This window comes from Mercenaria mercenaria, unplaced genomic scaffold (genome assembly GCF_021730395.1).
Source record: "Mercenaria mercenaria strain notata unplaced genomic scaffold, MADL_Memer_1 contig_1865, whole genome shotgun sequence".
NCBI lineage: Eukaryota > Metazoa > Mollusca > Bivalvia > Venerida > Veneridae > Mercenaria > Mercenaria mercenaria.
Genome location: NW_026459877.1, coordinates 20,463 through 43,931, shown reverse-complemented (window position 1 = coordinate 43,931; position 23,469 = coordinate 20,463). Strand labels below are relative to the sequence as shown.

The 23,469-nt window shown below is 28.8% G+C and overlaps 1 protein-coding gene across 1 annotated transcript; it reads right to left on the bottom strand.

Moving 5' to 3' along the window:
- Positions 1-1,403: 1,403 nt before the first annotated feature.
- LOC128551959 (uncharacterized) lies at positions 1,404-21,452 on the bottom strand. Its single transcript, XM_053532927.1, has 2 exons — positions 21,324-21,452; positions 1,404-1,966 (listed from the first exon to the last, which is right to left on the bottom strand). Exons 1-2 carry the CDS (start codon positions 21,379-21,381, stop codon positions 1,404-1,406), a joined length of 621 nt encoding a protein of 206 aa, XP_053388902.1. The 5' UTR covers positions 21,382-21,452.
- Positions 21,453-23,469: the final 2,017 nt, after the last annotated feature.

Sequence of the window (23,469 nt, the reverse complement as noted above, 5' to 3'; positions counted from 1 at the left end):
ATTAACAGCACGTGAATTGCCTTGTTTTGCACACGATTTTTCTGCCGTTAATAACATGAGCGGATCAAGTAAAAAAAAAAGTCGTTAAAACATCTGCATCAAAAGTTCCCTTTCATCAGATTTAAAACTTGTTTTCTTGACACAAAAGAGGAACATTATAAATTTATGTGAAAGTAATATTTTGAAAATAACATACAAGGACACTCCAGTCCCCTGGCATATTCAATGGTGTCTCTGAACAATCAACTAAAAGAATAAACAACAGTAAAAAGAACATCTAAAACATCCTGTACCTTCCGGTACATATCATATCACAATACATCGCGAATCTGGTGGCAAGAAAGAGAAAATGGTTTTTGATACAGTGACTATAATAGGCTTAATTGCTTCACAACTATAATTGCTAAAACTATAAATTAGATTTCATTTTCTATAGTTAACTGCAAGTAGAAGTAAGGATACTGGCCTATTTTATTTCGCGTTTTTTTCCTGAAGTAGAATACCTATTTTGTCCCAACCTTATAATTGCTATGACATCAGATTCATTCTCTGCAAACATCTCTTGCCACTACCTGCCATGGTTTGTACGCACCATTGAGTTTAATTTAGTGATGATGTAAGGTTTAGGTTTAACCTAGGTATAAAGAAGTAAATTCAATGCTCATAGAGGGAGAATTGCTGCCCTTCCATCTTCCAGTTGGAAGAACAGGGAGTAATTGGGTTTTATTGGAGGCGGGGGGGGGGAGAGCATGGAGAATTGATCCTGGTCATATCACAGTCCCCCAGTTTTTTTTTTCTAAAGTATATATGCATATTATGTTTTAAGATTTTTTATATATTTTCATAACGGTAAAAAGTCAAGGTTACAAAGTGTATCTTGTATGTGCAACACTGCATTTTTCTCGGAACAAGTAGCAAACATTATTTTTAGTTAAATCAAACGGTGACATTTCTTTACCTGAAAGTGCAACTGAAAACGTTGAAATTTCAACACATAAAAGAAATAATTAGCACAATAAATCTATATCACGGAGAGTGTCAGAAAATGACAATTATGGGGGCGGTCGTACGTGCACAGTTTTCTCTTTACATATTTTTTGTTTAAAAGGTTCCTGGAATAAAGAGCCAGCATAAGTTACTTATGTTTAAACACATAGTAATTCGACACCCTCAGGTTGAAGATGTTATGGAAATGTGGAAATGTTAACTTTAAAATTTGGACATATATTTACGGACATTTAAAGTTCTGAAGTTTTTGATCGATTTTGAAAAATGCTGTTACGGTATTGATTTCTTTATGGAAATCTATCAAACAGAAACCGGTTGATGTATTTTGTGTATTTTTACAAAATATGGAAAAAACGAAAAGAACAAATATAAGTTATACATAAAAGTAGCAATACTTAGCTATTACCTCGACATGATAGGTTTAGAAAGGCATCTTTATTCTCGTCAATATTTTCGTTTGGTTTAAGTACATGGTGTTTATCCGTCGCGGGATTTGTCCAGAATTTAGATGCTTGACTTTTGGTTCCATGAAATACGACAAACACCTTTTTCCTCTTCAATTCCCTAAATGCCCTTTCTTCGTCATCTATCTCTGACTTGTCATTAACAATGAAAACTATCTCTTCAGCTACTGTCTCATTTTTCTGAAAGTTACTTGATATGGCTTCCTTTAAAGAGTTGTATGAAATTATATTGTATTCGGATAGTCTTTGAGTAACATTGGTTGTACTGTGAATCCAGTCTTGCTTTTGGCCGTTTACTTTAATAGTGTCCATTACATTTCTTAACTTTTCATCTACCGTGTCCAAACGAATACTGGTTCCTTCAGGTGTATTGTCTATAATTTGTAGAACATAATGTACTTGAACATCAAATGTATCTTCCTCATTGCTTCGGTCCCAGATGATATAAGCATTGAACGGTAAGCATATTTGCTGATTATCACTTGGCTGAATCTCTGAAACAGACATTCTGCTTATTATAGGTATTGCAACTGTTTTATATTGGAAAATGAACTTACGTATAACATTTTAACTCTTGTTGGCAAAAAATAAGATAAAATCTAAAAATAGGTGTCCTTACATTGCGTCACAATAACAGATAGAAGAGCATAGTCTTTATGTCCCGGTCCAATACCTCTGCAGGTTTTAAACAAAATTATACTCGAATACTATCGATGGCTTGAATATGAGTTGCAATAATCATTGACACGGAAAATTGAAAACGGTCAATGAATGCTTTTATCAAAGTGATTTTGACACAGTTTAGCTCATTTGCTCAATTTTTTGGTCTAAATGGTGGAGAAAGACCATAGGCACTCCACCTGGCTCCACTGAACTTCCATAAGTAACCTGGATGGCTTCCTCACTTGAGGAATTACTACTCATTGAAGATAACCACGCATGGCTTCTTTCACTTAAATATCTTACATTTAAATATTTACTTCAAATGTAAAAAAACTCTCATTGAATATATTTAACTTTATTAAATAATATATTTAACTTTATTAAATATATTAATTAATTGTGTATGCAGAGCTATTTCATAATTAGATGTTATTCACTGACAGCTAATTGTTTACCGTATTCAGCCATGAATATATACAGCGCGTGCATTTTTTAACCTGATTTTATGTTTACATAAACTGTATGTAGTATTGTTTATGTATTCAAATTAAGAAATGATAAGTTCCCAAACGCGGTTTATCGTAGAATAACCCGAGTTTTGAGTTCTTATGCGTAAGAATATATCACGAAGGCCGGATAGGATGACGTCGTTGCACGCGAGTGGTTTATTGCAGAATTACCCGAGATAGATTTTGCTCTACATGTATGAAGGTTGTTTGCTTGTCGTGTTAGAATATGAAATAAATATATATTTAAACAGCTTCGTATGGTTGGCTTATGCAAAAAATAGATTTTCCGGTATCCCGATCGACCATGATAAAAGACAGCCAACATTAGTAGTATAAGAAAGGATGGTGCGAGGACATATCTGACCCCACTTGACATATGACCCTTGACCTAAACCGACCAATGCTGACCAATTTCAACAAATTTAAAACAAATTTTAACAAATTGTTGTTAAAACCTATAGTAAAATATGATTAAAGATAATTTTAAACACTTTCACCAAATATTTGCCAAAATCCTGCCAAGTGGCAACAATGTGGCAGTCGCTGCCAACTTGACAAACTTTTGGCAGAACATTGGCAAACACAAATTCAACCAATCAAAAGCCTGCCATTTTTCTGCCAAGTGGCAGCAATGTGACAATGTCTGCCAACTTGGCAAACTTTTGGCAAACTTTTGGCAGATTATTTTTATTGATAAAATGTAAAGGTATTTGATTTTATTTTCAATTAGTAAGTATATTATTAGGGTACACATAGTAATTAAAACTTTAATTAAACTTTTAATCCAAAAGTCTGTTTCCATCATAAGATACAGGTTTATCCGATATGTAGAATCTAATGTAACTACCCATCAAAAGCATAAATGTTACTTCTGTAGATGCTGAATCCTCATAAGGATGAATATCAACATTGTTCCTTGTTTTAGATAAACTTTAATTTTTTTCTTATACTAGATATTAACTTATCAGTGTCAAAGTCCTCAGCTGCCTCAGCTGTTATTATTTACATTATCAAATATATCAAAAAATAAAACATCATCCTGAGGTCTATAATTCCGCCACCTAAATATAAAATGTGATATTGGGCTTTTAGTCGGTTTATCGGTTCACCTAAAGAGCTCGTTACCTTTAATAAAATCTTAATATCTATTATATAAGTTCCGGTTTTTCTGACTATAAACACACCACTCAAAAGCATATCTAGTACATCTATTTTATATTCTTGGTTTGTGTTTATAAAATCTTTATAATCTACGAAAATTCCAGGTCTTATTTCAAATATATTTAAATAGTTCAGATCGGCCATATTTTTATATGTTGAATGTATCCAGGCACCACGACGGTCAAAATACTTTTTCATTTGTATGTAATCAAAAGTATGATTATAATAGTATTCAAAGAGAAACGCTTCATGTCTCACTTCCTCTACCCTTTTTTCTATTTTCCTGTCTTTCTTTTTAGTTTAAGAATTATTTCAGCTAAATCATCAACTCGTTTTGTTGTAGCAACTTCAGAAGCAGATAAATTGTCAACAACACCTTTTGTTCTAGCTAATTGTGTTTCTTGTTTTAAGAAAACATTTTTTACTTTTGTAATTTCTTGGGTATTAGTGGTAATTTCTTCGACATTAGCGGTTATTGCTTTAGTATTAGCAGTAATTACTTGGGTATTAGCAGTGATTGATTCTCCTTGTTTAGCTGATATTTCAACTACAGAGTCCAAATCATTTATTATCTTTTTAATTTTATCATTAATTTGATTATTAAATTTATTAATATCTTCTTGTAATAAACCTTTAAGTTTACTTAACTCTTTGTACTTTATATTGTGACTTGCATCAACATTATTAATCAGGTCTACAAGTTGTTTCTTCAAATTTTCTATCTGATTATTAACTGTGTTAATTGCTTCAGTATTAGCAGTAATTAACTCTCCTTGTTTAACTGATTTTTCAACTACAAAGTCCAGTTCATTTTTATGTTCTTCAACTTTAGCATTAAGCTTCCTTATATCTTCTTGTATTTTTTTTGTAATATTACTTAAGTCTGCATACTTTAAATTATGACGGTTGTCAACAATACTAATCCAATTTCGAATTTGTTTTTTAAAGTCATCTATTTTAGAATTAATTTCTTCTTTAAAATCCTCTAATGCTGTATCATGATCATCACCTCTTTGTGAAGCTGCCTTTTCCAAATCAGATTTATATTCTGCAAGTTTATTTGAAATTAATTCTAATAAATCTTTATGCTTATTTTCAGTTTCAGTATTTAGTTTATTTATTTCTGTTCTGATTTCTAACTGATACATATTTTGTAACTTTTTCTGAGCTCCAATAATCTTGTCTTTTAGTTCTTCATGTTTAATCATACTATCTTTTGATTCTTGAATTTGGGTGAATAAAATGTTTAAATTAACTCGAAATACTTCTTTTATGTTATCATCTGTCAAATCTGATTTCTCTTCAAGTTCTTTAATAGAATCAACCATAGCTTTCATTTCTTCTTCAATTTTACCTTGTAATTCAACTATTAATAATGAATTCTTTTTAAAATCTTTTGTTAATTTTTCAATATTCTTTACTTCTGCTTCTAATGTCTGTTTTATACTTTTGACATCTTCAAGATTATAGTCATCTATTACACTTTGAACTTTTTTAAACATAAATCGTCTTGAAACTACATCGGTGGATTTATCTGGATTTCCTAAGTTGATTATTTTATTACCTCCCATATCTAATGCTCTGTTCATTGTGTTATCAAGTTCCTTATTTCTGTGAAGATATGATTCCATGTCCTTTCTAAGCTTTTTATATTGTTTTTTAGTGCATAATCACTTAAATCAATTATCAAATTTAACTTTACTTACACTTTCAGTTTCACTTATTTGTTTTGTATCATTAAAAACACCCATCTATATATTACCAGTAAAGTTTTTTCTTAAAAACTTCCTTGGTTTGTCAATATATAAGAAATCATATTTTTGATTTGTTGCATTAGCAAATGAATCACGATCTATATTTTGTTCATTACAAATCATATCATTTTCTCGTTTACCTGGACTTTCAAATAAAATATAATGTGAACAGTTAATTCGAATATCTTTTGGTGTTTTATAGTAAGACTGACTTAAATAAATAACACAGCAGTTTTTGTGACGTCCTTGAATAAAGTATTTTGTTATTTCATTTTGAACTTTTTTATCTTCACATACAAAATCATCAAATATTACTACTTTTTGTTTTTCTGATTCAAGATTTTTACAAGGTTCAATTTGGTTGGGATCAGCTGAACATTCAAGTATTTCATTTGGATCTACTTTAATTTTTTTTGCAATTTGGCTTAAGTTGTTGATTAAATCTTGATATTTAGATTGTTCTAAGTTTTTAGCATACAAGTATAATTTATCATAATATATAAGAGGTTTTCGAAGTATATGCATTAATGTATTTGTTTTTCCAGATCCAGAAGATCCACATTATTAACATTCTAAAACATGAATCTGGCATAAAAGGATAAAATTGTTTAAAGTTATTGGATTTATCACTTTTTGTATCATAATTTGGAATTTCCATTTATATAATTAAAAACTAAAGTTTTAAAACTTTATATTACATTATTTTACATTATTTTACAATATCTTACATTATTTTACATTATTATACATTATTTTACATTATTATATAAATGCAATCAAAACTTAATGAAATGTATAATAAGAAAAAATTAGTTGGGCAAAGATGAGAAATCTTAGAGAAGAAATAATGAGAGAAAAAATAAGAAAAGCTACAAATCGGGATATGTATACTGAAATTTATAAGCCAATTACTGAAAAAATAGAAAGTCAAAAAGAACAATTATCAAGTCAGTTAAAAGCATTACCTGGAATAAAACAACAATTAGCGTTATTAGGTGATGAAATGAAAGACATACAAACATACCAGGGTGTACCACAGCTATTCCAAGAATCACCACCATTATTACCATCAAAACCGGCTCCCTATACATCAATAGATTGGGGAGATGAACCTGTCGGATGGGTTCCTCAAGATGAACTTAAAAGATTAGAAGATTATGGAAGAGAAAAGATGGAAATAACTGAAACATCTGATGATACATCTGAAAAATCAGAAGAAAAATTGGGAACAAGACCGAAAGCAAAGGAAATACATACAGTAAATTTGGATGCTGATTTGGATAATAATGTTTTAGAAAAATATGAATATTCCAAACCGTCTGAAATATTTGACCTTTTAAATGCAAGTGTACTTCATCCAGATAAAATAAATAAAGACAATCTTAAAGACACAATAAATGATGTTACTGAAGATATTAAAAAATTAAATGGTCCAATAGCAAGCAAATCAAGATCAAAAGATCCAAATAAGCAAGAAGAAGCAAAAGAATTAAAACGTAAACAAGGCGAACTGTTAAAGTACAAAGACCGGTTAAATTATATTCTTAATACGGATCTTATATATAAAAAAGGAAAAGGAATAAAACATCATAACCCATATAAAGTTTCACCAAATGGACAATATGGTAATTTAATTATTAACTTAAATAAACTTTACGGTCAAAATAAGTTAATTGCTAAGGATAGAATAACTGGAAAAGAAGTTATTAACACTAAAGTTGATGATGATTTGATTGATTTGATTAATAAAAGATATAACAATAATAAAAAACATTCAATTCATTCAAGAAAAATATTTAAAGAATTAACAGAAAAATCAGGATTACCTATCAATAAAAGATCTATGAAATTTAAAAAAGTAATTAGGGGACAAGGTTATGACGTTTGTCCATGTAATCCAAAAGAATTGGTTAATGACTTGGAGTTAATTTGTGGTTCAATTGATGCTGGAAATAATAATGAAGAACTAAAAAATGAAGGTATTAGAATAATTGATGAACTATTAAAAATGAAAACATTGTTACCAGAACAACATGAAATGTTATATAAAGATTATTTTTCTTGAATTTACACTTTTAGTTAAAGTTTTTAATTAAAAAGATATGTTTAATAATTATATAAATGGAACAAAAAATAGTATTAAGTTCTGAAACAGTTAAAGATAATAAAAATAAACCGAGTGATTTTACAATCAGATTTAGTCGTTCTTTAATTTTAGATAAAATAAAACTTATGTTGTTGGTTTTGGATAGTATTAACACTATGACCTATTCTTGGCATAATATTAGTGATGAATATGACAATAAAAAATATTCGTTACAATAATGGTAAAGAATGGAAGATATCATATTTACAAACGGTTCTTACAGTTACACAGATATTAATAATTATATTAGGGAAACATTAATAAGTAATGATGATTTTGAATTTAATAAATCAGAAATTGCTCCAATAAGTTTGGAATTTGATTTAAGTAGTTTTAAGATTTTGATTTCAATTACAGATAATTTTATGTTGGATTTAAGAATGTCAAATTTTCATACATTGCTTGGATTTGAGAAAAAAGCATTGAGAAATACCGAATGGGGAACTACAACACCAAATATAACTAACTCTGTTGATACAATTTACATTCATTGTGATCTTATTGATAATTCACTTGTTGATGGTAATTTCAGTGATATTATCTATGCTTTAAGTACTGCAGATTTAACAAGAGCTTATCCATTTACAAAAGAACCACAAAGAGTTGGATATTCTGAAATTAATAAATATATTATAAATTCAATTAGAATATATATTACAGATGTATTTGGTAGAATAATTAATTTTAATGAGGTTGAAACAAGTTTTACACTAATTTTAAAAGAAATTAATTAAAACTAAAGTTTTAAAACTTTAATTATGAAATTATAAATTTTAGTTTTATATAATGTACAAAAAAGTTTATGACAAAAATAAAGGAATATTTATTTATGTTGATGCTCACACGGGAAAAGAAATCATACATGGAACAGGTATCTTTGACACTTTAACGAAATTGTTTTCAAGCGGAGTTGCATCTTCAATTGGCACAGCTGGAAAAAAAGCTTTGGAAACAGCAGGAAAAGCAGCACTTGAAAGTGGAACAAAAAAGGTCGGAACAGAAGTTGGAAATTTAGCTGCTGATAAAATTGTTGAAAAACTTAAAAAGAAACCTGCTCCGGCAGTTGGTAATTTAATTGCCAAGGAATTACAAGAAAAGAATAATAGTAAAAATAATGAGGAGGATATTAATATAAGATTAAATAGATTATTGTCAGGATCTGGGACGCGTAAACGTATTAACAGATTAATTTATAAAAACTAAAATAAAAACTAAAAAATAAAAACTAAAATAAAAAAAAAATAATATATAATATATACATGTTTAGAACAAAACAATATTGTGAAAGATATGAATTAACTCCTATTCAATTAGATACAGCTTTAATATCTGTCCTGGGAAATAATGTTAAGCAACAAAAAAAACGGATATCACTTTACAATTAATGATAGAAGTTCATATTTTGATTGGTTTAATGGTTATTTTGAAGTAAGTTTTAAAGTAAATAAACTTGCTGATGGTACTAGGTATGATGGAGCCCAAATTGCTCTAATTAATAATGCAGCTTCATTAATTGATCAGTTAGTGGTTAAACAAAATGGAAAAATTGTTTATGATTGTAATAATTTATACAAAGTAATAAATGTAAAGAGTTTGGTTGAACTATCTGAGGATTATGCAAAATCAACTGGAACAAATGAATTTATTTATTTAGATACTACTGCTACTGCTGCCGCTGATAATAATTCAGGTTTTAAATTTAGAAAGGAATTAATCCAGGATAATAAAGAGGTAAACACTAAAATTCCATTAAATAATTATTCATTTTTTCAGGGTTTAGAAACTAATATTATACCTCCAAGTCAAATTCAAATAACACTACAGCTGACAGATGATGATGAATTAATTTTTAGAGCTAATGCTGCTGATGCTGGTAGAGTAATTGTAACAAAATTAATTCTATGGGTTCCACGTTTAATTTTTAATGAATTTGGGTTTGATCTAATTACTACTGAAAGATTTAAAAAAGCAAGATGGTCATACCTTCGGGAAATGATGACGCAATCAACTGATACACAACAGATTAATACAACTTTTAGAATAACAGCTGGTGTAATAAAACCACAACATGTATTTGTTTATTTACAACGACCTGACAAAAGTAATAATCAAGAACATAACCCACATTTATTAGATACATTTAAAGTTAATGCAGCAGATGATGCTTGTACTTTGAGCTCTTGTCGTCTTGAAGTTGGTAATGGTGTTTTTTATCCAGAAACAGAATACACAAGTATATCAAGAATATATGATGATGTAATTAATTATTATTATAAACAAAATAATAAGACTACTGGAAGTCTCTTAAATAGATTTAATTTTCAAAGTTTGTATGGATTTGTTCATTTTAACTTAGAATATAAAAAGGAAGTAACTACAGAAGATCCTAAACAAATTGCATTAACAGTTAAATTAAATACACTTCCCACTGCAAGATATCGTATTTACGCAATTGTATTGTATGAAGAAACAGTTGAAATAAATACTATTGGAAATGAACTTGTTATTGTTTAAATGAACTTGTTATTGTTTAAATGAACTTGTTATTGTTTAAATGAACTTGTTATTGTTTAAATAAAATAAATATAAATTAAAATAAATATAAAATATATAATGTCATCAAATTATATTGAATATAAAATTAACCTTACAGATGGACAAAAGAAAAATTTAGCCCGAGCCTACAAAAAACAAAATTCCACATACTTTTAGATTAAAACATGAACAATTACATGGAAACTTTCTTTACTTTTAACAAAAACACAAATTAATCAAATTAAAAAAGCTGTTGCAAATAATAAGGGATTAGAAATTACAATTTCAAAAAGCCAAATGTCCAGTCAAGGTCAAAATGGCGGATTTTTAGGAGCTTTGGCTGGTTTGTTAGGAAAAACAATTCTTCCAATGGCAGCAAAAATAGCTCCAAAAATATTAGCCCCTCTAGGCATTGGGGCCCTTTCTGGACTGGCCAGTACTGGTGTTAGTAAAATACTTGGAAATGGTATGATTTCAGTAGCTAATGATAAGAGAAATATGATATCACCATTCTTACACCTAATCAAAGAAAGCAAACTAGTAGGATCTGGAGTGATTAAATTAACACAAAAACAAAAACAAGACGGTGGGTTTTTAGGTATGTTGGCTGCTAGTCTAGGAATACCTTTGATAACATCTTTGTTAAGTGGGAAAGGATTACAGATTGATTCTCAACGAAGACCTTACAGACGAATTCCTATAGTAAAAAAAAAATAAAATTTAATAAAAAGAAAATAAAATTTAGTAAAAAAAAAATAAAATTTATAAACAAACCTATTTCTAACTTTGAAATTGAACAATGGGTAAAACAATTAAAAATTAAAAACTTTAGGGGTGTGTTTAGTAGAAATAACTTACCAAGAGTGAAACTCTCGGAGACCACAGGTCTACCAAAATTAAAAGAAAATGTTGAATGTGGAATTATAAATTTGGATGACTTTGTTGGACCTGGAACACATTGGGTTTGTTATGTAAATAACATGTATTTCGACCCATTTGGACTTCCTCCACCAAAAGAAGTAATTCAGTATATACCAAATGTAAAATACAACAATGTTCAATATCAAGACAAAACAAGTATGCTTTGCGGATATTATTGTTTATTTTTTATTAAAATGTTACAAGATAAAGTACCGTTGTATGATTTATTGTATAAAATACTAAAAATTCATAATCAAAGAGTAAATGAACAAACTATTATAAATTATTTTAATAAAAAAGGACATTTATTTAACTGGATAATTAATATAATGGGAATATTCAATAATATAAATGAAAAAGTAAATAAATAGAAAAACAAATAGAAAGGCAATTATAAGAAAACCTCCATTGTTTTTAACAAGTTATACCCAAGATACCGATTGGTGGATTATTTCAATGGCAAACTGTAAATGCTAGTCTGGTTTGGTTCAGGGTGGTAATAATTGTAACAATTAATTTTAATTGCATCTTAATTATTCTTGTTGATTGCAATTAAATTAGATAAAGGAGAAGCTAAATTACAAATAAAAAATAAAGAAAATGTAATTCTTCAAAGTTATCATGTAAAAAATAACAGAAAAAATGAATCTATTTCTATTAATTATGCAAATGAATTTAAAATAAATGATGTTATTTATATTAATTCTTTAAACGTTACGAATATTCAGTTAACAATTTATGGTTCTATAATTTAAGAGTAAGCTAATGTATCAATACCATTATCAAGAATATATCTTTTATCATCATAACATGATAAAGATGTTTTATTTATAACATAACTGGAAAGATTATGCTTATCAGAACGAATAACTTTAAAAGTGTGATTACTTTGGGTTGAATTAAACAAAGTATCTTTGTAATTTTTATGAACTATTGTTTTCTTAACAACAAGTTTTTTAATTCCTTTACATTTTTTAATGTTTACTTCATTTTCTAATAAATAAGAATACATTTTACTTCTTAATCCGACAAATTCAACAATGGGAATGCCGGCAGCTTCATCTTTAAATTTTCCAATTACTTTTTTATTATTATCGAAATAAAATTTTGAACTACTATTGTAATCACTATTATCAAATAAATCTTTGTCCTTATAAAAATCCTCATATGCATCCTTGGTTTTTATTTCATTACATAATGAATCAGTGTCAGTGAATAATAATTTACAATTACTCTCGTACTTTTCCTTAATGTAATTATAATGAAAATCATACATTAAATATTTTGATAAATCTAGAATGCACATTCCAACATAACAAGGTCTGTTTAATAACAAACTTTCTTTTATTCTATGAATACCAAAAAGGTTAGAGTTAAACATCGTTGAACTAACAAATGAAGGTTTGGCTATGTATTTTAATAAAATATTTTCATCATGAGTTAATTTAATATTAACCTCTTACGTAAATTCTCCATCGTCTTACCGAATACAGAGTTGTTCATTAACTTAAAAAAGTCCTTTTCAAATGAATTTTTTGCTTTAGATCTTTTTTGAGTATTAAAATCAATATACTTTTTTAACCAAGGAGATGAATCAAAAGTTAATATTTTATGTATTTTTGTTACTTTTAACCCTAATTGTGTATATAGTTCAAGGTTTTTATAATGAACTACATAATTTTGTTTTTTCACTAAAGTTGGAACCAACTTCTTTACATTACTTTTTCCTATTTCAAATTCTGTTTTAATATTTTTACTATAATCAGAAAGCCATTGATCTGGTATTTTAATTTTTTCAGGAGCTAAAGGATAATCGTTGTGGGTTTTATGTAATTCTTTTGGATATTCAAGATCACATTCAACTATAAAGTTAGTTTTACCTTTTGCAATTAATTTCTTAAATTGTTTTTCGGATATAAATTTAAAGTTTCCAGAGGGTAAAGGTTGACACATAGCCCAACCGTAAAGGTTATTGGCGTCAAGGTACATAATGTATTTGCTGTCAAGTTTAGGATCATAACCCTTCATATATTTATTGTTTGCTTTACTATATCTGTTTGAAATATAACTTATTCCTCTCTCAGTCCCTTTTCAATAAAAAAGATACATATCAATATCAGTTATTAAATCTAACTTAATTCCAGTCATTTTAACATTGCATCCCAAGCTAAACCAGGACTACTAAATAATGACAAGGATCTAATTTGTAGTACTCCAAATCATAGTTTTCTAAAATTTTCGAATACATCAGCTAAAAGTAATACGTCAGTTTTTAAATATAGATCATGATATTCTCCCATTGTTTTAATTTTAAATTTATTCCAAACATTTTTAGCATGTTCGTATTCATTATCAGAAATATTAGTTTCATTTAAAATTGAATTAAAATCTTTCTTTAGAAGGTAATTTTGTTTCTTTGAATTTTTAAATGAATCATGTAATCATATGGATAAACACCTTTTGTTTTTAATAATTCTATATTTTTATCAAATTCTTGAGATAAGTATTTAAATTCTGGAATATTTTTTACTAAGTTATCCAATGATTGAGACATAAATTGGAATGAATCAATAAAAACCAAGTCGGAAATCATAAATGCCATATATCTTTCCATATTGTTAGGAATAACATTAATTTCTTTTTTGAATTTCCCTATTTGTTGCATAATAAAATGACCGTCATAACCTCTTAAATTATGAAAAATAACAGGAATTTTATGTGTTAGTTTAAAATTAATATTACATTCTGAGTGAGCACTTCCTCTGAATTTTCCTGTTATATGACAATGGTCACGGACAGGATTTTCATTTTCCTTATATTCTTTTTCACAGATATGACAAAACTTTTGTTTTTTAAATTCACTTTCATCTTTTTTAGACATTCTTAGTTCTTTGTTAAAGTGCTCTTTAAATATTTTTTTTACAATATTCCTCTTCCTCAAGCATTTTTTCAATAAACTTATAAACTGCATTAGAGCCTCTATAAATCTGGGTTGGTTTAGTATATTTATCGTCATAACAACAAACAACTTTATAGCCGTAACCACAATCTATATGATTTTGATATGGTTCAGTAAATGAAGATTCAGTTGATGGTAAAGCAGTTAAAACTTTCTTAGTTATTGATTCAAAATCAGCATAAATTACAAAAGGTACTGCTAAACCTTTATGATAATTTTTAAATTGTACTTTACTTCCCTCTTTTGGCATTTTAACACCTTGAATACCATTAATAGCTAAACAATTTGGTATGTGTTCATTTAATATTCTTTCTTGAGAAAAATGTTGCAGACAGCTTTTACAGAAGTGTTTTTTATTTGCATGTTTTGTTTTGTTAAACATTAATTTATTAAAGTCTTTTATCCAAACATAATGTTGGACTACAGTTCTTGAGGGCTTACAGTCATCATCAGTTATTTTATCATTTATTTTATCATTAGTAATTAGCAACATGTCACAGTGTTCTTCGTATTGATATTTTGATATGTACAATGGATAAATACTATTTTCTTCATAACCAAATATATTAAATGATATTTCATTTAAAACTTCTATTTTAGGTATTTGATTTAATGTAACAGGAAACTTTATTCCAGTATAATCAAGATCGTTTATATGTTTTTTATAATTTGAAACTCTTTCAGAATGTTTTGTTACAGGAAATTTGTAAGCTAAATGGCACCATCTAAAACATTCGTTATCATCATTCTTTATATTTATTAATCCTTTCATTGAATTTTGTAATGGTTTTGGTAATTCTAAATAACTTGAAGCAGCCAATGGACTATACTTATATCTATTTATATAATGAGCATCAACTGACTCTATTCTCCAGCCACTTCCTTCTGAAATCCAATTACCAATTCTATTTATTATTTCATCAAAAGCTTGATGTAAAGTTTTTTTTATTTCATTTGTGTTAATAATTTCTAAAGCCTTTGATTGAAAATAAGCTGATTTATATATTGTATCAGTTTTATCCATTTTTGCAAAAGTTATTTTAAAACAACGTTTATTTTTATACCTTTTAAAGTTTTAAGTTCAGATTTAAGTATTTCATAAGAGTCGTTTATAGTTAAATATAATTGATTCTTTGGATCTTGTCTATATGTAATTTTATTTCAAATTTCTTATAATATTGTTTTGAAGATCTCTCGATTTCCATCTATATATTATATTTAGAAAATAAAATTCGTTAAGCAAAAAAGGATTAAAAAAATCATTAAAAAAATAATAAAATAAATAAAGTTTTAAATTATCTTTAAGAAGAAATAAAATATTTAAATTTATATCTTTTTCCATTAACTTTTGATATTCCACATTTTACTCGGTTTTCTCCTTTGCAGCACATTGTTATTAACCCAGAATTAATACCAAGGTCTTTAGAAGCTGCATAATTGCTTTTATATGTTTTTTCTTCATTAGTATCACAATCGGTTACAATAACTTTTTTAGGGTTGTTTCTAATATTATTTGGTCTGGGACAATCACATAACTTTTTAAAACTAGAGGTTTTAGTACTCGAGGGTACAGCATTTTCTTCTTCAGTTAATAGACAACCACAGTCCCATTCAAATAAAGTTCTTTTACGAAGATAAGGATCTATAACATTTTGTAATTTATCAATGACGTGGTTTTTATATTCATCGCTAACTATTTGATCAAGTTTTGATTTAATAACATTTCTTCTTTTAAGAACTTTCTTATATGAATTTTTGTCTGGATTCATTATTTCTCCTAAAGTGCTAGATAATTTTGGCATAATCATTCTATCTACCTTTCTATTAACCATCTATATATAATATACTTATAGAAAAAATCTTTAAAAACACACGTAAAATTTAATACAGCTCTTCTTTTTTTCTTTTATATCCGTTAAGTTTAAATTCCTTCATATACGTTTCAAAAGGCATTGAATATTTTTTTTCTTTCTGCATTTCTAATAGTATTGTAAAAAATATCCTGAATAACTTGGTTTCTCTTCTTCTTTATTTACTTTTCCAATCCGTGCTTTTGTTATTAGTTGTTTTATTTTGTGATGATGTGCTTTTAAAAATAAATTTCTTGTCGTCAAGTTTTAGTCTGTTAGTAAATATGGTAATTACTGATGGAACAGCGCCAGCAACTGCTACAAATATAGGAATAGCTGGAACAAGTGCTAATGCAGCTGAACAACCAAAGACACCTGCTGTAATATATAATCCGGTACTTACTCTCCCACAAAATTTATAACTTTTTCTGTAAGCAGCAGCTAGTTTAGTTAAGTGAATGATTAACTGATCTATTGTTTCTATTCCATTATTATTAGAAATAAGATTTTTATTACTCATTTATATAATATATATTTTAAATTAAATTTCTTTCAATTCACTAAATGGTACCCAACTATTAAATTTTTCATTGTAACCTTTCCATTTTACTAAAGCTTGTTTTTTCTTATAGTCTCGTCTAATAACTTTTTCTATTCTAAAAACTTCTTGTGTAGTAGGTAAAAGTTCTTGTTCATAAAATGAACCTTGAATTATTTCATCATTTAAATCTTTAATAGAGTATGTTCTGGGATTTGTATTATTAATTTTATAAATTATAAATATTTCCTCTGTCCAGTTTGGTGTATATCCTTTTTCAAAATGTCTTTTAAGTTTGCTTAAGCGAACTCGATCACCAATTTTAAATTTTGTTTTACTTTTTGGTATCTTTAAATCACCATATAAATTAAAGTAAACAGTACCTTTATTTAAGTTTTTACTAGCTTCGGTTGGTGTCATTTTTATACTAGAATGTTTTGTTTTGTTATATTTATCAACCATATCCTGCAAATTATCTAAATAAGTATAAGTATTATTTGCTGTAAAATATTTCCACATTATTCTTTTTAAACTTCTATTAAATCTTTCAATAACTACAGCCTTTCCTTCATTAAATGTATGATACATATTAATTTTATTTTTATTCAAAAATGATTCAAACTTTTTATTATAAAATTCTTTTCCTTCATCTACCCATAAATTTACTGGTAATCGTCCTTCTAATATTATTTTTTCAAATGCTTCAGTAACAGATTCTCCAGTTTTATTCTTTAATGGAATAACCCAAGCATATTTACTAAATATATCATAACGGTTAACAAGTACTTTACTCCTTTATTATATTTTGAAAAAGCTTGCATGTCAACTAAATCAGCTGACCAAGTATCATCAATATCATTAACTATCACTCTTCGTTTCCTAAATTTTCTTTTAATTGGTTTGTGTAATTCTTCTGCTAATTCATCGCTCCATGTTATTTCGGGGGTATACTCTACCCCCTTTTCCGTTTTTTGACTTTTGTTTTTGTCCAAGACCAAGTGTGTATTTTGTTTTAATTTATAGGTTTTACAACTAAATGTTTTGCAATCTTTTCTCCAAATGTTTTTGATTTTAGTTTTATTTAAATTGGAAAGCATTTGCTTATCACATGTACCCTTTTTTACACCACTGTCATAGCAAAAGTCATGGTCCATACATACTGCATCCAGTTCTTGACAGGGGGTCCATTATCTAGGGGATTTCCTGGTCCACAATAATTATATCTGGAAGTGTTAAACTTTCTTAGGTAATAAAGGTAACATTGCTTTGTGAATATCTAAATTACCCCCTGTACTTTTAACAAACTTTAATTTCATTTTTCCACAAGATGAACAAGTAGCCTTTATCATTTTTCTCCCGTTTTTTGTTATAACATAATGAGGATTTATATTATCAGTAAATCTTCTTTCTTTCAAACAATATATTTTATTCTGTAAACTCATCTATATCATATGTATTTAAAATTATTTAAAGACTAATAATGTAGTTATTAATTGAAAATAAGATCAAATAAGTTACATTTTATCAATAAAAATAATCTGTCAAAAGTTTGCCAAAAGTTTGCCAAGTTGGCAGACATTGTCACATTGCTGCCACTTGGCAGAAAAATGGCAGGCTTTTGATTGGTTGAATTTGTGTTTGCCAACGTTCTGCCAAAAGTTTGTCAAGTTGGCAGCGACTGCCACATTGTTGCCACTTGGCAGGATTTTGGCAAATATTTGGTGAAAGTGTTTAAAATTATCTTTAATCATATTTTACTATAGGTTTTAACAACAATTTGTTAAAATTTGTTTTAAATTTGTTGAAATTGGTCAGCATTGGTCGGTTTAGGTCAAGGGTCATATGTCAAGTGGGGTCAGATATGTCCTCGCACCATCCTTTCTTATACTACTAACATTTTTTTCTTTTCTTTTTTTTTAAGTGATGATTAAAACCTTTTTAACAAGGACTAACCCTTGCCGCAAAATCAAAAACGACGGTGTCCATATTTGTCATTTCTTGACACTGTAAAGTCGCATAATATGCCAGTAAACAAAACAGATCAAGCAGTGACAAGGCCATCTCTAGCTGTCCCGTGGGACTGAATAATACACCTGTTCCCGATACCATATAGACTCCGTAACTGTAGAGTTCAAAGTAAAAATACACAAATAAAACTGTAAAAAGATCCTTTTGAAACAAAGAATGCAACCAAGAAATATAATAGCAGACTCAGTTTGATTGAGTCTGTTCATGAGAAGTAATGAAATGTGCAACACCTCTCACGCCCCCAGCACCGGCTTAAGTGGAACTCTATTGCACATAAGTTGAATGGACTCCATGATCCCAAAGGTCCAGAAAATATAACAACACTGAATCCAAGTATGGGGAGACTTTTTCACAGCCGCCACACGGCACTTGAAGATTGATGTTGTGGTGGTTAATAAAATCTGTAAAATGATCCTTAGGAAGCAAAGAATTCAACCAAGAAGAATAAGTTCGGTTTAATTGAGTCTGTTCATAAGAGGTAATGAAATGTGCAAAACCTCTCACGCCCCCTAACAACGCTTTAAGCAGAACTCTATTGCACTTATGTTGAATGGACAAAGAAAAAACTAAATGAATTTCTTATCATTCAAAAATATGCTGGCATAGTCAGGTGTTTTTTATGTTATTGATTTCATCTTTACTTCCTGTATATATCTTGGGTGAAGGCCATTTAACAGCTGATTAAAACTGTACATTTTGAGTGGTGGATGAAAAACTCTGCAGATTTCTTTATGGAATAGATAATATTTTCTTAAGGGATGTGCAGGTGCTCTGAGCTATATTGTTAGACAATATAATCCACTCCAAGGCTCCTGTGGAAATAGCATGTAAAACGTCATAAACCTGATTCTCCGGCGGCAGAGTTAAACTCTGATACAGAGTGATCTCCCGTAAACGATTTACAGTCAACTCGTCTCCTAGTCAACTCATCCCCTAGTCAACTCTTCCCCATTTTGGTCATTTCGTATCCCTTGACGGTTTTAAAAATGGTCATTTCGACTGTTATGAAAAATATGTTCTAAATACAAATACATGAAAATTGTACTTTAACAACTACATTTTTTTTTATAAACACCTGATCGTATGTAAAAGTGAAGAGTGCGTACAAGTTCATAGTTTAAATTGTGCATTGACTAAATCGTTTTCGCCCTTGAATTTAAAGACAGGACATCGCAAAATGCTGTAATAGGTATTTAAGTTTTAACAAAATTAGAACAAGAAAATAGATTTTCCCAGGCTAAAGATAGAGAACTGATTCACCAAACACCGCAATATTGTCATATATGATAAATATCTGAAAAGTTGGTGTTTGGATGGGTTTTTTGACCGGTTATTGTCTGGCGTCATGCATCGTTCGTGAGCATCTGCCTTGTTAACACTCTAGAGGCCACATTTGTAAAAACCTTTATGAAACTTGGTCAGAATGTTTTTCTTGATAATCTCTAGGTTAAGTTTGAAATTGGGTCAGGTGGGTCAAAACAAGGTCAAACGGTCAAATCAAAGGAAAAGCTTCTTACATTCTAGAGGTCACAGTTGTAACCATATATTCATGGATCTCGGTCAGAACCCTTTTCTAAATTTTTAGACTGACTATCATTTAAAGCTTTGGAGGAAATATTTATGACCTTTATATCAGATTTCCTTGTTGTTGAACGACTTTCTAGTAAGGTCTGTTGCGGTATGAGGCTTGTTCTAAAAAAGGACTTTGATTATTTACATTTGTCTGATTAGGAAAATTTATCCGATTTTTGTTATATAATTATAGTTTCTTCCGTTATTAGTTGGAGCTTTGTTGTTTGAAGTGCCATTATGTTGCCACTGTGGTGAGTTGAATGGTTATTTCATTCACAATCAAAAACACTTTATCCTGTGATGTTCAAAATTTGATATACGTTATTAGATGTTGTGGCTGCCAGAAAGAATATATTGGTGAGACAGGGGAGTTTTTACGCAAACGAATAACTGTTCACCGACAACAGATAAGAGACAAAAACACACGAATGCTATATGTCAGTGAACATGTCGACACATATGCTGGACAAAGACAACCATCATTTATGATCTTTCCATTGTATAAATTACAATCTACAAATGCGATTTTAAGAAAAGAAAAAGAACAATTCCTTATCAATATATTTAAACCAGAGCTTAATTCAAGACATAACTAACAAATGCAAATAACTAGTCAAGAGTAACGTCCCTTTATTTTGACGTCATTTGACGTCGTTCATATGCAACGTTATTGACGTTATTTTCACTCCTGAAGATCTGCACAAGCAGTGAAACCGGTTGAGTTCTTTTATATTTATTATTGGACAGAATCTAAATAAACTGCATATGTAATATATGTGGATCTCCTTCACTTTCTTCTTTTTGTGTTTTTCAATTATTTTAATTCTTCACAGTGTATGTAATAACATAATAACATAATATTCGTAAGACCTTGATTAATAGCAATATACATCAGATAATGTAAGACAACAAAGGAATGATACTCCGTTAAACATTTATGTGTTGTGAAAATACACATTGCCATACATTTCATTTTTTCGTTTTTGGTAAACACAACCGTGTTTTCTCCACATGATCTACTTGGCTTATGGATAGAATTTCTGGTATAACAATTGCTTCTCATTTTTATCCTGATTTATTCATGTAATGACCTTAGTCTCTTTTAACTGTGAACAGTAAGTTTCTGTTATTTTTATGTTCTATAATTTTATTGTAATTATACGAGGCTGGAATGCATGAATGAATAAATAAACAAATAAATAAATAAGTACATACCTCTGCATGAGACAACAGTCACAATACATAGAAGTACAAATATCACAACGTTAAACATGGTTAATTAAGAACTCCCTCACACACACTAAACGCATGTCTGACAATAACAGTTTTACACATTGACGATCCGTTTAGATAATTTTGCAATGATGTGACTCAAAGGGTCATTAGTAATCAATATGATTATTGATTTTTGGATAAAAAACATTTTGTGTGACATCACTGTATTGTTATGGGTAAACACATTAAATTAAACACAGATATCAAGTTCCGCAAAGCAGGAAATACCTTATTAGATATGCAGTAAAAGTGAGCCTGAATGATATTCAAAAAGAATGGTTTAGATATTTTTGAAAAATAAAAGTGAAAACAAACAGATAAAAATGTGTAGACTACCCAAAATGACAATGGGGGTGGGGTGTTTTAGTTTAAGATCGAAATATTTTTCAATTAGTTTAAATCAAATGTAAAATTTAACACCTGACGTTCACAAGTGAAAGATATATCAATCTTAAATACAAAGCAGTTGAAAACATTATGCACATGTAAACTAATTAGTTTTGAAATAAACAATTTTTTCTAAGTTGAATACTTTTGTTCTATCTAAACAAAGTTTGAAGAACATTTCTTGCAAACTGGGATTTTCGAGTTTTGTATATCCATGAATATTATTTCGAAAAGAGCTTCTTGATAAAGAAACCTAAGTCAATGGAAAAAAGGTTAGATGATTATTAATGACTGAATAGTTTGTGTTGTCTTTTTCATATTTAATACAATTTGAAGTATTTTTTCTTTTAAATCTAAACAAATATCAGTGATTTCAAGTGTATTGTTCATTATTTGAAATATCAAATATAATTGTACAACAAATATATCTTCTATCTTGTTGAGGTCGCAGACGATACGAGTCTTGAACGGTTTGCATGTCTGCTAACCATTTTTAGTTCGAATATTGTTAACTCCTGCAACAATTACTGTATTAAGTTAATGGGGGCTTTATATTTTTCAAAAACATACGTAAACAGTGTTTCCATATGAATAAGAGTCCGTTTGCAGAAAATTTCTTTGAATCTTGAACTTGTCCATAACATAGACTTTACATCAGGTCTTGATCCCCCTTAAGCTTTGTTCAAATGCCAAGCTGTTTCCCCAAAACCATAGGTATACAATCTTTCCCCTATTTGTGAAAAAACCTGAATGCATGTATTGAAAATAATACAGAGAATATTACGGATGAAATTATAGTCCAAACAAGCAAACGTTTACAGGACTGACAATTTAACCTTACTGACAAATACTAAACCGTTTTAAAAAGTACCAACAAAGCTGTTTTAATTTTACTAAATCCTAAATACGAGTATAAACATAAAATATAAAAAAAATGTTTTTATTCCTGTCTGACCTTGACATTTAAGGCAGGACGTCGCACAAAACGATGACAATATTTAAGACGACTTTTTAAAACGTTATAAAAAAGTGAAATATTTATATTGTCAAACAGAATCATCAAACATCACAGTGTCATTATAGATAGTAGGTAAGACACTATAAATGTCTGAGAAACTGCATGTTAGATTTACAAGCTGTAGTCCGAAATAACGCAATGCGATGTATATTGTATTCTGACCACCTGACCACTCATGACCTGTGAGAACTTGAAACTAAGATGATAAGTCAGATCATTTATCAAATTTATGACACACATAGTAAGGTGAGGCTCAAATAATGCATCAAGGGAAACAAAGAACTAAAATTAGCCCAAACAAACAATTTCATAACCACTGAGCATGTCGTTTCTTTGATAGCTTGATAAGTACACAGCAAAATGTAGGATAGGAGATGCACGGAAAGCTCTATATGATAGAGAATTAGAGAAATTAGAAATAACTGATCTGATTACTATATTTTTAATATATATATATAATAGACAATACATGTAGCTTTCCTATATCAGGAATTTGGCTGGTGTTCGACTATATAAGGTACAGGTCATTCAGACGGCAACCGTACTAGCTATTCCATGAAAAAAGATTCTAAGCTAGGGTCAAGGTATAAAGAAATACAAACTTTAATATATTACATATGGATTATTCAATATATACCTTTTAGAGACAAAACACTAGGTAAAATCCAAATAAATACGATC

Bases quoted from the DNA above. Each gene is read 5' to 3' on its own strand.
- LOC128551959 (XM_053532927.1), bottom strand. From the start codon at position 21,381: ATGTTTAACGTTGTGATATTTGTACTTCTATGTATTGTGACTGTTGTC. The intron at 1,967-21,323 runs GTATGTACTTAT...TGTCTGTTTCAG, and splicing joins GACTGTTGTCTCATGCAGAG to AGATTCAGCCAAGTGATAAT.